This window comes from Chiloscyllium plagiosum, unplaced genomic scaffold (assembly GCF_037043375.1).
Source record: "Chiloscyllium plagiosum isolate Xiang-an unplaced genomic scaffold, Cpla_swu_hap1 HiC_scaffold_35, whole genome shotgun sequence".
Lineage (NCBI taxonomy): Eukaryota > Metazoa > Chordata > Chondrichthyes > Orectolobiformes > Hemiscylliidae > Chiloscyllium > Chiloscyllium plagiosum.
This window is the reverse complement of record NW_028270173.1, coordinates 45,898,312-45,912,272: the sequence shown is the minus strand read 5'-3', so window position 1 is coordinate 45,912,272 and position 13,961 is coordinate 45,898,312. Positions and strand designations below refer to the sequence as shown.

General features: G+C 42.8%; 1 protein-coding gene across 3 annotated transcripts in view; it reads left to right on the top strand.

The window, feature by feature from the left end:
- Positions 1-10,598, top strand: part of LOC122541306 (major histocompatibility complex class I-related protein 1-like) — a 40,723-nt gene extending 30,125 nt beyond the window's left edge. The window contains exons 3-5 of one of the 3 annotated variants that reach the window (XM_043677937.2): positions 1,540-1,815; positions 4,844-5,044; positions 10,075-10,598. In XM_043677937.2, coding sequence (XP_043533872.2) covers positions 1,540-1,815; positions 4,844-5,044; positions 10,075-10,265 — 668 coding nt within the window. In that variant the 3' untranslated portion in view covers positions 10,266-10,598. Of the gene's footprint in view, positions 1-1,539; positions 1,816-4,771; positions 5,045-10,074 lie in introns of all 3 variants that reach the window. The other 2 variants (XM_043677936.2, XM_087979537.1) reach the window with 2 other exon arrangements.
- Positions 10,599-13,961: the final 3,363 nt, after the last annotated feature.

The following is a 13,961-nucleotide window of genomic DNA, read 5'->3' as shown; positions in this document are numbered from 1 at the left end:
CTACTGACCCTCTGACAGTACAGTATTCCCTCAGTACTGACCCTCTGACAGTGCGGTATTCCCTCAGTACTGACCCTCTGACAGTGCGGTACTCCCTCAGTACTGACCCTCTGACAGTGTGGCATTCCCTCATTGCTGATCTTCCATTAAGCAATAACCTGAAAAACTAACCCGCTGATGACGCAGTGCTCACAATGCTGCCAGGCTGACATACCACTTTGGTGTGGTGGTAGCACCAGCTTAATGTCATTTGTGATTTATGCAATGGTCACAAAAAAACCTTGCCTAGATTTGCGGGTGTTGCAGGAGACCACAATGGTTCATATCACTGGGCACTGCTAACCTTTGAGATATGCCATTTCCTTTTCTAATACAGCAATTCACAATCGCCGAACAGTGCATCAGGTTGACTTAGAGATCAATAATACTTTGTGGTCAGATGTACCTAACTCGTAGATCTGTTGGACCAAACAACCTGTTTCATTGTTGTAAATACTAAATCACTTCCAGCTATGATAAGAGTCCAGTACCACAGAACATTTTTTAAAACTTGATTTTGGGATGGATATTGGCGCTATCAGTATTTATTGCTCATCCTTGTCCATCCATTATTGCCTGTGAGAAGGTGGTAAACCATGTGAATGCAATCTCAATTGACATCTGTTTTGGAATGTAAGAGCTGAATAAGACCTTCCAGCCTTTCAAACCTAATCCACCACTTGAGTAGGTCCACCACTTGCTCTTGACACTCTTGACTTCACTTCCTATTGTTTGATACCCTTACTCATTCCTGATGAAGGGCTTATGCCCGCAATGTCAATTCTCCTGCTCTTCAGATGCCACCTGACCTGCTGTGCTTTTCCAGCACCACACTCTCGACCCTGACTGAACATAATTATTTCAGTCTCAGTGTTTGAATATCCAAATGACCTCCAATTAGGAGAAGCCATTTGTGTTTCAGTTAACATTTATGTTTCAGGTTAGTTTGCTCCAAACCAACTTCACCTCACCCCTTATCAACAGACCCACTGATTCCTTCCTTCTTCTTGTATTTATCTATTATAATGTACACCTACTCGTCATTTCCCAATTGTCATGGACTTCAGCTTCTAAACCCTAATTGGATTTAACAGAGAGAATCTCAATGAAGAGAAGGAGAGAGCTTCACCCTCGGATGCATTCTTTTCATGAGAAACTGCATTCTGGTTTCAGTCCTTGGTGACCTGGTTCGAATTTTGATCTGACACCCCTTACCCTTGAGTGTCCCACCAGAGGAAGTAGCTTCTCTGGAATTACTTGCATGAAGCTGTCCACCTTGGCCAATCTTCACCTCTATCCCCTCCTTTGAGACATCGCTGGAAACTGACTTCTTTACAAAATGTGTCCCCAACATCCCCTGTGGAGTTTAGGTTGGAAAATCTCAATAAATGATGCTCCTGAAGTGTTAAAATGGCTGCAGCAATATAAGCTGTGATTGCATCTAGCTTGCAGAACCTTTTTCACATTGTGAATTGATTTGAATGTTAATATTCTCTCCAGACCTGTTCTTCGTCCAGGGAATGTGTGGCTGTGAATTGCACAGTGATAATTCCACCGATGGGTTTATAAAGCTGGGGTACAATGGGCAAGATGCATTTGTTTTCGATAAGGATGCAATGAGTTGGATCGCATTCAATCCAGAGTTCCAGGCGTTAGCAGACCGGTTGAATCTCCACACCTTCATGAATAAATACTTCAAGACTCTGTTGGAAAAGGACTGTGTGAAATGGCTGCAGATATACCTTGAATTTGGACGGGCAGCACTGCAGAGGAGAGGTATGGTTCACGATTAGTGTCTCAAGTGAAAACAGTGACAATGCCTCACATGCAATTCGTAGACCTCCTTTCTCATGCATTTTGTTCATGATAGATGTTTCAACATTTCTCAATATCTAATTATTGAGCCCCCAACTCCAACAATTCTTTGTATCTGATCTTTAACAGGAAGCAACAACACTTGGGCCATGCCTTGCTCTTTCTTGGTAAAGACACAACCCAATTCTGCATTTTTCCTTCAATTCACAATAAAAGCTAGCAGAAATCATGCTCTCATTTGTAATTGGTTTCATCTCCAATCTGAAAAGGACTTCTTCCACATACTAGTCCCACTGCTAGAATTATTTTGTTGTGTAATTGAATCCAAATGTCACCATCTTCCACAGTGGGATATGAACCTGGGTTCTCTTGGGCATCAGCCTGTAGCTCTGGGTAACTAGGCCAGTAGCATTACTGCTGTGCCCACCATCTCCTCGTAAGGAAGATGGGTCGTGATTGTTAGGGGTCAGGCATCTCAACTCCAGAACATGTCTGCAGGAGTTCCTCAGGGGAGATAGTTCCTTAACCAGCCTACTCAGGGATGTTATTTACACACCTCTGGGGGGGGGGAGGAGGGACTGGAAATTTGTCCTCCTGGCTCAGCAGGAGGGACACTACCACAGCAACACAAGGACCCACCTGTTAGTCTGTCTTTTCATCAAATATTCAGAGATGTTATTACACACTGATTGCATAGGTGGGACTTGAATCCAGGACCTCTAGGCACACTATCACTGCACCATAAGAGCCCCTTTGTCCCTCTTTAATTTATTTATTTTATTCAGTTCTGCTTTCATCCAGAAGTGTTGTTGCACGCAGCTGAACTTAGTTTTCTTTCCCATCTCAATACCATCTGTGAGCCACCAGCAGAAAATTGTCTCTTTCCAATTGATTAATTTACCCGGTAAGCCCATTGAGGGCAATGCGATCTGTCAAGGAGAGGGATAGATAGTGGAGAGTGGTGGTGGGGCTAAATTAAAATTGACTTGGAAGTGCAACTAAAGCATTGTAGCCTCTGCAGTGCCCACTTCTCTCTAAGGGCATCGAGAGGGTTGATGGACACTGTGTTCTCTGTCTCTGATGACACCTGGGAGCAGCAGTCAGCACAGATGATCCCTCTGCCCATGTTTATAGCCAGCCCAGCCAGTCCCAGGAGAGGACACACAAGGATGTTCCCTGATCTGCCCATGCCATCCCAATCAGGTGCCCAAAGACCACGGGCATATGCCACTCCTTTATAGCTCGCCAGTCGTCTTGCTATGTTAGCAATGATGATAATAGGGCTGTTGCAGTGTAATGTTTGTGTCTCTACATCAGGGCCCTAAGGTTTGGGATCACATCTCACCTTCTCTGAAGATGTGCATTAAAATCTCTTAACACGTTCTCCAGAAGATATCTCTGATGGCTGCCTTATATATTATCAATGAAGATAATACTGCCTTTCTGTCCTTTTGAAAGCTTAAAAAAAGGTGGGTGGCAAACATCAACTTTATTATGGAATGAGCAATGTATTATCACAGTCAATTGATTCTTAATTATTCATTATTAGGTGTTGGGCAAGCTTCCAATTTCGGTACCCAGTACACACTTCATACTATGGCGATGGAGGAATGTGATAAGATGGACACTTGCCCCATTTTATGTGCCCTTCCAACCCAATGGCGGCATGGTGGCTCAGTGGTTAGCACTGCTGCCTCACAGTACGTGGGTTTCCACCAGGTGCTCCGATTTCCTCACCTAAACCAAAGATGTGCAGGTCAGGTGGATTGCTTATGGTAGTGTCCAGAGATGTGCAGGCTAGATGGATTAGCTATGGGAAATGCAGGTTCAGATTGATAGGTCTGTTTGGGTGCTCTTTGGAGGGTCAGTGTGAACTCGATGAGCTGAATGTTCTGTTTCCACACTATATGAGGTCTATTGCATTATTTGATGGAAATACGCCCGGCAGGGGCACGTATAATGTAGCCCAGCTTCTGGATGACTACTGTGTCAAGTCCCTTCATAATTCTGAAGCCCTTTAGATTATCCTCTCGCCTTCCTCTTTCATGACCTTCATTTGTCAGCATTAGTCCCATGCCTTCATAGAGGCCTGGAAACAGAAAATAGGAAATCAGGAGTTGGCTCCACAATTCAGTATAGTCATGGCTGATCACCAGCATAGTACAATGTTCATGCTTTTGCCTTTTTCCCTAAGAAATATAACTAATGCCTTCTTGAAAACTTTCAATGTTTTGACATCAAATGCTTGCTGTGGCAACAAATTTCACAGGCCCACCAATTTCTGAGTGACATTTCTGCTCACCTACCTGGCCTACCTGACATCCTTAAACTGTGCCCTGTCCGATCTGAGGTTGCTGATAATTTTAAAGAGAATTTGTCACAAGTATGCAAATGAAATCCTGCAGATGCCAGGACTCTAGTGGCAGACTAAGGTGAGGCAATGGCCTAGTGGTATTGTCACTGGATTGCTCATCCAAAGACCCAGCTAACATCCTAGGGACCTAGCTTCAAATCTCACCATTGCAGATGGTGGAACTGGTATTCCATTTTTAAAAATCAGGAATTATGAATTTAATGATGATGATGGTTGATTGTTGAAAAAACCCATTTGGTTCACTAAAGTCCTTTAGGGAAGGAAACTGCCATCCTTACTTGGCCTAACGTACATATGACTCCAGACTCACCACAATGTGGTAGACTCTTAACTGCCCTTGGGGCAATGAGGGATGGGCCATAAATGCTGTGTAGCCAGTGATGCTCTCACCATGCGAATGTACAAAGAGAAAAGAAGTCTGAAAGAAAAGGGGAAGAGCCCGACAATTCTGCTTTGTAAACCCGGAGAGAGGAAAGCAGAGTTTAGATTGTCGGTTAGCAATCTTTTTGATCAGTGATTTTAGTCTTTGTTTAACTCTCTCAGTCATCCCTGAGGTGTTCATTAGCAGCAGGACTGACGGTGAGCGAGTGCTGAAACTCTCCTGCCTTGTGACAGGCTTTTATCCTGGGACTATCGAGGTGACGTGGCTAAGGAATGAAGTGGTGGTCCTTGAAGTTGAATCCAGTGACGTGCTTCCCCACCAGGATGAAACATATCGGGTGACAAAGACAATGGAGGTCAGTCGAGATGGTGGGGAGAGGTACTCCTGCCATGTTGAGCATGCCAGCCTCATGCTGGAGCTCAATGTACCCTGGGGTAAGTAACAAGTTGAAGGGATGCAGATATCTTCCTCTAGGCCTGGGTTATCAGTCCAATTCAGAGGGGTATTAACTTATCTCATCTGTCATGGTCAGTGACACTGAGATTATTTTCTAAAAGATGTGAGACCAGTCAAGTTGATTGGTCTTACCAGACCACGGGGTTGCTCTCATTAGTGAGAGAGAGAGAGATAACTGATGAGATGCAAGGTATTGAATTTTGGGAAAACAAATAGGGGCAGAATGTATACAGTTAAAAGTAGGGCCTTGGGAGAGTGGTAGCATTGAGAAAGCTAATGGTTCAGGTACATAATTCTTTGAAATTTGCAGCACAGGTAGGTAGGGTGGTTAAGAAGGCATTTAGCATGCGTGCCTTCATTGCTCAGACCTTTTGAGTACAGGAGTTGGGATGTCATGTTGAGGTTGTACAGGGTGTTGGTGAGGCCTCTTCTGAAGTACTGTGTCCAGTTCTGGTCTTGCTGCAACAGAAAGGATATTATTAAGCTGGAGGGGCTTCAGAAAAGATTTACCGAGATGTTGTTAGGAATGGAGAGTTTGAGTTATAAGGAGAGGCTGGAACCTTTTTCACTGGAGCATAGGAGGTTGTGGGGTGACCTTATGGAGGTTGATAAAATCATGAGGGGTACAGACGAGGTGAATGGCAGGTGTCTTTTCTCTGGGGTGGGGGATTTTCAAAACGGGGTGCATATTTTTAAGGTGAGAGGAGAAAAATTAAAAAGACATGGCAATTTTTTTTACACAGAGAGCAGTTCATGTGTGAAATGAACTTCCAGAGGAAGTGGTGAATGCTGGTACAGTTACAACATTTAAAACATGTTTGGATAAGTACATGAATAAGAAATATTTGGAGGGTTATGGGCCACACACATGTAGATGGGACAATTCAGTTTGAGATTATCATCAGCATGGACTGGTTGGACTGAAGGTGTCTGTTTCCATGCTGTATGACTCCATGGGGGTGATTTAACCAGAGGGCCACCATGCCTCCGATGGTGGGAGAAGTTGAGAAGGACCATCCTTCATGATCACCTCATCTTGTGTGGGAATGGAACCCAGGCTGTTGGCATCATACTGCTTTGTGAATCAGCCATCCAGCCAACTGACCCCCATCAGACCATTAAATGTTACTATTCAGGAGGATTTGAATATCTGTGTTGACAGGGAGAAATAACAGTAGGGGTATAGTACTTGAGCCTGCATTACTATTCAGTGACTGATCACTGAATATTATTATTGGGCATTTATTTCTTTTGAAATAACTCCACAGGGGCTAGTATGATGGTACCAAGTCATTTATTTACACAGGGAGGGGCTTTGACACTGATCCAGCTTCGCAGAGCCAGCTCTCTGAGTGAACAGAATCCCTGACACTCCTCTTTTTATTTTTTAAATTTTTTTACTGCTAACCACCACACTACCGCCAAACTGCGGTTATGCTTTTTTTTTCCCCAGCACCCATGTTGTGTGTGTGCAGATGTGAGACACAGTGAGAGACACAAGGTGCACGAATCTTTATTCAATTTCCACCACCAGGAAGATCGGAAAACACCCGGGTGGCCAGTGACAAGCAGTGCCCTTCACATCAAAGGGCAACGCTGTGTGATCAAACAGTGAAGGGGAGGGTAGGGATTAAATACTACTGTTTTTTTCCTTTTTCTTTTTTTTCTTCTTTTTTTTATAACCCCCACACTACCGCCTAACCGCGGTAGTGCTTATTTTTTCCCCAGCACCCATGGTGTGTGTGTGCAGGTGTGAGACACAGTGAGAGACACAAGGTGCACGAATCTTTATTCAATTTCCACCACCAGGAAGAAAGGAAAACACCCAAGTGGCGACACTCCTGTTTATTTTTTAAATTTTTTTTTGTGGCCAGTGACAAGCAGTGCCTTTACACTCTTTTTTTTAAAAATTAAATTAACCCCCACACTACCACCTAACTGCGGTAGTGCTTATTGTTTCCCCAGCACCCATGTTGTGTGTGTGTGCAGGTGTGAGACACAGTGAAAGATACAAGGTGCACAAATTTTTATTCAATTTCCACCACCAGGAGGATAGCAAAACACCCAAGTGGCCAGTGACAAGCACTGCCCTTCACATCAAAGGGCAATGCTGTGTGATCTCCTGCTAATTTTTTTTTTTATTAAACCCCCCCACACTACCGCCTAACCGCGGTAGTGCTTATTTTATCCCCAGCACCCATGGTGTGTGTGTGTGCAGGTGTGAGACACAGTGAAAGACACAAAGTGCACAAATCTTTATTCAATTTCCACCACCAGGAAGATAGGAAAACCCGAGTGGCGACACTCCTGTTTATTTTTTTATTTATTTATTTATTTTTTTTTTCCTGTTTATATTTATATTTTATTAAACAAATTACAAACAAACAGTTTACAAAAAACATTTACAGCTGTACATAAGAGACAGCAATGTTACAAGGGAGAGGAGCAGCAAAGCTAGGCCCAGAACCCTACCGTTCAACCATTTTACAGGGAGAGGAGGACAAACCTCAAATCCCAGTTCGACATATGACAAGACAGTGACAATGACATTTGTACATTAGACAATACCGTTACATACAAAAGTGCAGACAATACAGACCCAACAAGCCCCCGCCCCTCCCACCTTCCGACCACTCTAAGGCAGCCCGCCCCTACCCACCTTCCGGTTCTCGGTCCACCCCATGCCCCTTCCAGTTCTCGGTCCGCCCTGACACACCTTTCGACCACCTCTAGGACAGCCCGCCCCGGTAAGGAAGCTTTTTATTTTCTTTTTTTTTTTTGCTTATTTTATCCCCAGCACCCATGGTGTGTGTGTGCAGGTGTGAGACACAGTGAAAGACACAAAGTGCACCAATCTTTATTCAATTTCCACCACCAGGAAGATAGGAAAACCTGAGTGGCGACACTCCTGTTTATATCTGTCAGCCAGGGCTTCCTGATTGGACCAAATCAACAGCCCCAATCAGGGAAGTCATATTCTATGATGTCCACCTGCCTGACCTCATTCCAATCGTTACATCTTTGGCTGACAAAAATCTGTCAGTGAAATATTTTCAAATTACAAGTTATCGTGGCATCAACGGCTGTTCACAGAAGAGACTTCCAAACTTCTTTCAAGCCCAACTTACTGACGGTAAAGCCATGTTATACACAGCGCAAGACCAATTTATCCTTCTCCTGATGTGGTGCCCAAAACTTAATTTGCTGTCTCACCACTTCTTCTCCCAGAGCAAGGTCAGAGTGTGGAATTCCCTTCTCCAGAAGGTAGTAGAAACTGGGCCTTTAATTTCTTTTCCAGGCTGACTTAGATAGATGTTTGGTGGACATGGAAGTAAAGCCTGATGGGGTGCAGACAGGAAAGCAGAGAAGAGATCACAGCCATGATTTTCCTGAATTCCAGAGCAGACTTGAAGGACCAAGTAGTATACTCCTACTCTTATGTCCTACGTCTGTATCTCGCTATGACTGATCAGACCATAGAACAGATATTTGTCCCATTGTGATTGTGTTGTTTCTAAATTAATACCAAATTAATTCCACTCCCTTCCTGAAACCCTGTATCAATCCAAAACAAATCCTAGTCTTCTGTTCTCTCCCTGTGACTCTGTATCAATCCCCAAATATATTCAACTTGTCTGCTCTCTATCCATACCACTGCATTAATTACCATGTCACTGTCACACTGTCTTCCCATAACTGTGGACGAATCAAATTCCAGTCTCCTGGCTCTGCCAATAACTGTTGCAGGAATTTCCAGGATCTGGTAGCAGCCCTAGTAGCCTCTGACTCTTGCCTGCAGTGAGTGACCAGACAGGGATCTATAGAATGTGAAAATGGCCTTTGTGACTGAGCTTTTGCGAGGGATTCCAGAGTATACAAAAAATGAAATGTTGGAGACCCCAAATCACAGAAGCAGGCATACTCTCGGATTTTGTAACAAGAAATTAGCACATACTAATTAAGAGGTATAGTTACTGAAGTTGAATAATTACTGTTGATTAGGTGTACATCATACATAGAGTAGTAGTACAATTAGCCAGTCACTATGTAGGTCTGTCTATCAAATTGTAATGTATGGCTAGTGGAAAGGCACTATATTATCAGATCAGAGGACACTGTAGGCTCCAATTTGTCTTTCCATAATGATTCATCTCTGACCTGTGTATATCAATTACCTTCCCCTGTTTGATTCCCTGGATGTTTTAATGACTTATTTTAAGGCTCAGAGTTTCAACGAATAAGCAACTTTTGGTTTGATTGTGACATTATCAGTATTGTCCTTTTGCTGTCATGCAAAAAAAAAGTTGGCTCCAAGAACAAATGGTCCCATGTATTTTTTAACTAACAGTTTTGTCTCCTTGTGAGTTTTCTGCAGCTAGATGTTTACAACTGTGCTCCTCAAATATTGTTCTGCAAGTTTGTTTCTTAAATTATTATGTTTTCAACCCTTTCAATAACCCTATGTTAATCCCATTAAGTTATTGCCCCATTTTTTGCCCATAGTTATAAAGTCGTAGAATCATTGAGATGTATAGCAAGAAAACAGACCCTTCGGTCCACCTCATCCATGCTGACTGGATATCCCAACCCAATCTAGACCCACCTGCCAGCACCCGGCCCATATCCCTCCAAACCCCTCGTATTCATATACATATCCTGATCCTTTTAAATGTTGCAATTGTACCAGCCTCCACCGGTTCCTCAGCCAGCTCATTCCATACCCGTACCACCCTCTGTGTGAAAAAGTTACCCCTTAGGTCTCTTTTATATCTTTCCCCTTTCACCCCAAACCTTTGCCCTCTAGTTCTGGACTCCCCCACCCCAGCCTGTATGAAGCCCAACGTTAATTCCACATTCTTGAAAGGTAATACATAAATTCAAATGTTCTTTCTCTAATATGTGATACTGCAAGTATAGCATTAGTTTGAAGTTCATTGAAGTACACTGATTTCATTTTAAAATTATTGTTTATTCATGCCATTTTAATGTAAACTGTATGTGTCAGCAGAGCGTATGTCAGATGGAGGCATTAAATTGGAAACAATGATTCGAGCAACAGCTATCTCGCTCACTCTTCTTGTGATCATCATTGGAATTGGTTTCTGGAGGAAGAGATGGGGTGATCAGCCTGACAGTGACAAGCAGGTGCACTTGGAGAGCACCAGAGACTATCAGAGAGCAGAAAAGCCAAACGGATAACAGCAAACACCAGCAGAGACTGGCAGAGACCAGCAGAGGATATCAGATATGATCAGAGACCAGCAGCTGGCCAGAATTCACTTCCCACATTTCCTTGAACCTCTGGGCCCATGACTGGCATTGATGCCAACATGGGCATGTTTGGTGTCACAGAATGGAAGGAGCTCGGATCCTCCTGATAGAATAATTCCAGCTTCTCATAATGATCTATAGGGAGGCTGGTCCTCCCCCTGGTCTAGAGCTGGGTTCAGTTCCAGTTACTAAATTTAAAGATTAACGGTAGCAGTGGAATTTTGCATAAAAAGGAACAGAATAAATAAGGTCCATGGAGTCTGCTCTTTCATTGAATATGATCACGGCTGAACTTTGAGATCAATGTATCTTACCCACCTTGTTTCCGTATCCCTGTTTCCTCTAGTGCCCCATTGACATCCATCTTGACTCCACAGATCAATTGTGTAATTTTGTGAGAAAGAATTTGAAAGATTACCAACTCACTGTGGAGGAATCTATCCTCATCCCATTCTGAAAGAATTGCTGCCTTAGTTTAAGTTTGTGACAGACAGCTCTGGACAACCAAACAGTCATCTCCTCAGAGCTCCTTGGACTCTACCCCGTCCAACATTCTATGCTTCACTGAGGTCACCTCTATTTTTCCAAACTTGAGAGTATCAGCCTATTCTACTTACATTTGCCTTGCAGAAGAACCATGTCATCCAATGAATATTTGAACCATTATTAGGTTCTAATGTATATATGTCCTTCCTTAGGTAAAGAGGCCAACACTGTACACAATAGTCCAGGTTTGATCTCATCGTAGCTCTACAAAATCACAGTTGGATATCTTCATTCTTATACTCAACTCACTTTTAAACCCTCTCACCCTCCTAAATGGTTTTTATGCTCTGTGTGTTCATTTTCTGTGATTTTGTTGACTTAAAATGATTAGGTTTATTATTGTCACATGAACCTCACCAGAGTGAGAAGTTTTGCGTGCAAACAAAAGTTGGCCTCTTACAGGCAAAAGCTGGGGGAATTATAACAGGATGAAGAGAAATAGCAGAAGAGTTGAATACATACTTTGATTCTGTCTTCACAAAAGAGAGCACAAAAGAACCTTCCAAAATGCCAGAGCACCAAGAGTCGAGTGAGATAGTGGAACTGAAAAAAATTAGTATTAATAAGGAAATAGTGTGAGGGAAATCAATGGGGTTAACGGTTGGCAAATTACCAGACAGTTTATATCCCAGAATATGAAAGAAAGCAGCCCTGCAATTATTGGATGCATTGGTGGGCATCTTTCAAAATTCAATAGACTCTCAAGCAGTTCCTTGCAGGATGGCAAATCTAACCCTGCAATTAAAAAAGGGGGAGTGAGAAAAAAAATTGGAGAATTACAGAATAGTTAGCCAAACAGTAGCGGGATAAATACAAAGTCTATCATGAAAGATGTGATCACTTGAAAGCAATAACGAGAATGGTCAAATGAGGTGGAGTCTGGGGGCAGTGGGACACAACCAGAGAGTCTGGACAGGGATGGAGCCTAGAAAGAATATAATGCTGATCACAAAATGTTGTTAATTGCTGGGAAAATACATCTTACTCACTACTGTCCTTTAGGGAAGCAAACTACCATCTTTACCTGGTCTGGCTTGAATGTGACTCCAAACCCAAAGCAGTGTGGTTGACTCTTAACTGCCCTGTGGGCAAATAGTTACAGGTAATAAATGCCACAAATGACAACCACATCCAGTGAATGAAGGCTTTTTTTTTATAGTTGCGCAATAGAAAGCATCCTATCCAGATCCATCACGGCTTGGTGTGGCATCTGCTCTGACCAAGCGATTAGTGAATGCAGCCCAGGACATCATGCAAGCCTTCTATCAATTGGCTCCATCTATATGTCTCACTGCCTCAAGAAAACAGCCCAACACAATAAAAGATTCCTTCCACCCTGGTTACCTCTTTCAACTAGTTCTGTCACACAGAAGATACAAAAGCTTAAATACATCAGATACCAACAGATTCACAAACAGCTTCTTCTCTGCTGTTATTAGACTTCTGAATAGATCTCTCAAATTTTAAATTTATTGTTGATCTCACTCTTTACGCACGTTCTCTGCAGCCTTAACATTGTATTCTTCACCCTGTTCTATTACCCTTATGCACGTTGTATGGTGCATAAGGGTAATATTTCCAGGGCTGCTTTCTTTCATATTCTGGGATATAAACTGTCTGGTGATTTGCCAACCGTTAACCCCATTGATTTCCCTCACACGATTTCCTTATTAATACTAATTTTTTTCAGTTCCACTATCTCACTCGACTCTTGGTGCCCTGGCATTTTGGAAGGTTCTTTTGTGCTCTCTTTTGTGAAGACAGAATCAAAGTATGTATTCAACTCTTCTGCTATTTCTCTTCATCCCTTTATAATTCCCGCAGCGTTTGCCTGTAAGAGGCCAACATTTGTATTCACTGATATTTTTTCCCCATGTTTATAAAAGCTTTTATCATCACTTATTATCTTCCCTGCAATTTTACTCCCATCCTGTATTTCCTTCGCTTGACCAAACATGTTTGTCTCCTTTTTCTGATTTAAAAAATGCTCCCAATCCTCAGGCTTGCAGCTTTTTCCAGTGAGGGCTTCTACTTAGTGAATGTGATGTGACCGCCCTCTAATGACTGCCTCACCCCTATGCCAGCTCATCCACTTTAATCCATTTATAAATTCATTTGTTTTCAACAAAGTACGTCCTGCCCTTTGTGAAATGGTAAGACCATGGAAAGCACGCAAAGAATGTTAACTGACAATAGAATTGAGTGACTTTAATTTTCTGGAGAGACTGGAGGAACTAGAACTTTTTTCTTTAGTACTGGTAAAAGGGAAAATTTTAAGGAAGTTCAGAATGATAAGCATTGAAACGGTAAGTAAAGATAAACTGTTTCCATTGGGAAGTGGATTGTTTCAATTATCAAATTATTGTGCTCATTTGAATGTGATTCAAAATACACAATTGAAAGTGAAGACCCTTCAGGACAAGGGGTTTCCGTCCAAGGTTACACCATAGGCCACTTAGGACTGCGATGAAGAGAAACTTCTTCAGCCAAAGAGTGGCCAGCCTGTGGAATTTGCAAAAATGAGATAGAACATAGAAAAATACAGCGCAGTACAGGCCCTTTGGCCCTCGATGTTGCGCCGATCCAAGCCCACCTAACCTGTACTAGCCCACTATCCTCCATATGCCTATCCAACGCCCGTTTAAATGCCCATAAAGAGGGAGAGTCCACCACTGCTACTGGCAGGGCATTCCATGAACTCACGACTCGCTGAGTAAAGAATCTACCCCTAACATCTGTCCTATACCTACCACCCCTTAATTTAAAGCTATGCTCCCTCGTAATAGCTGACTTCATACGTGGAAAAAGGTTCTCATGGTCAACCCTATCTAAACCCCTAATCATCTTGTACACCTCTATCAAGTCACCCCTAAACCTTCTTTTCTCCAATGAAAACAGCCCCAAGTGCCTCAGCCTTTCCTCATACGATCTTCCTACCATACCAGGCAACATCCTGGTAAACTTCCTCTGCACCCGTTCCAGTGCCTCCACATCCTTCCTATAGTATGGCGACCAAAACTGCACACAAATTTTTTTTGTGCGGCCGCATCTGGAGTATTGTGTGCAAAAGATGAGGCC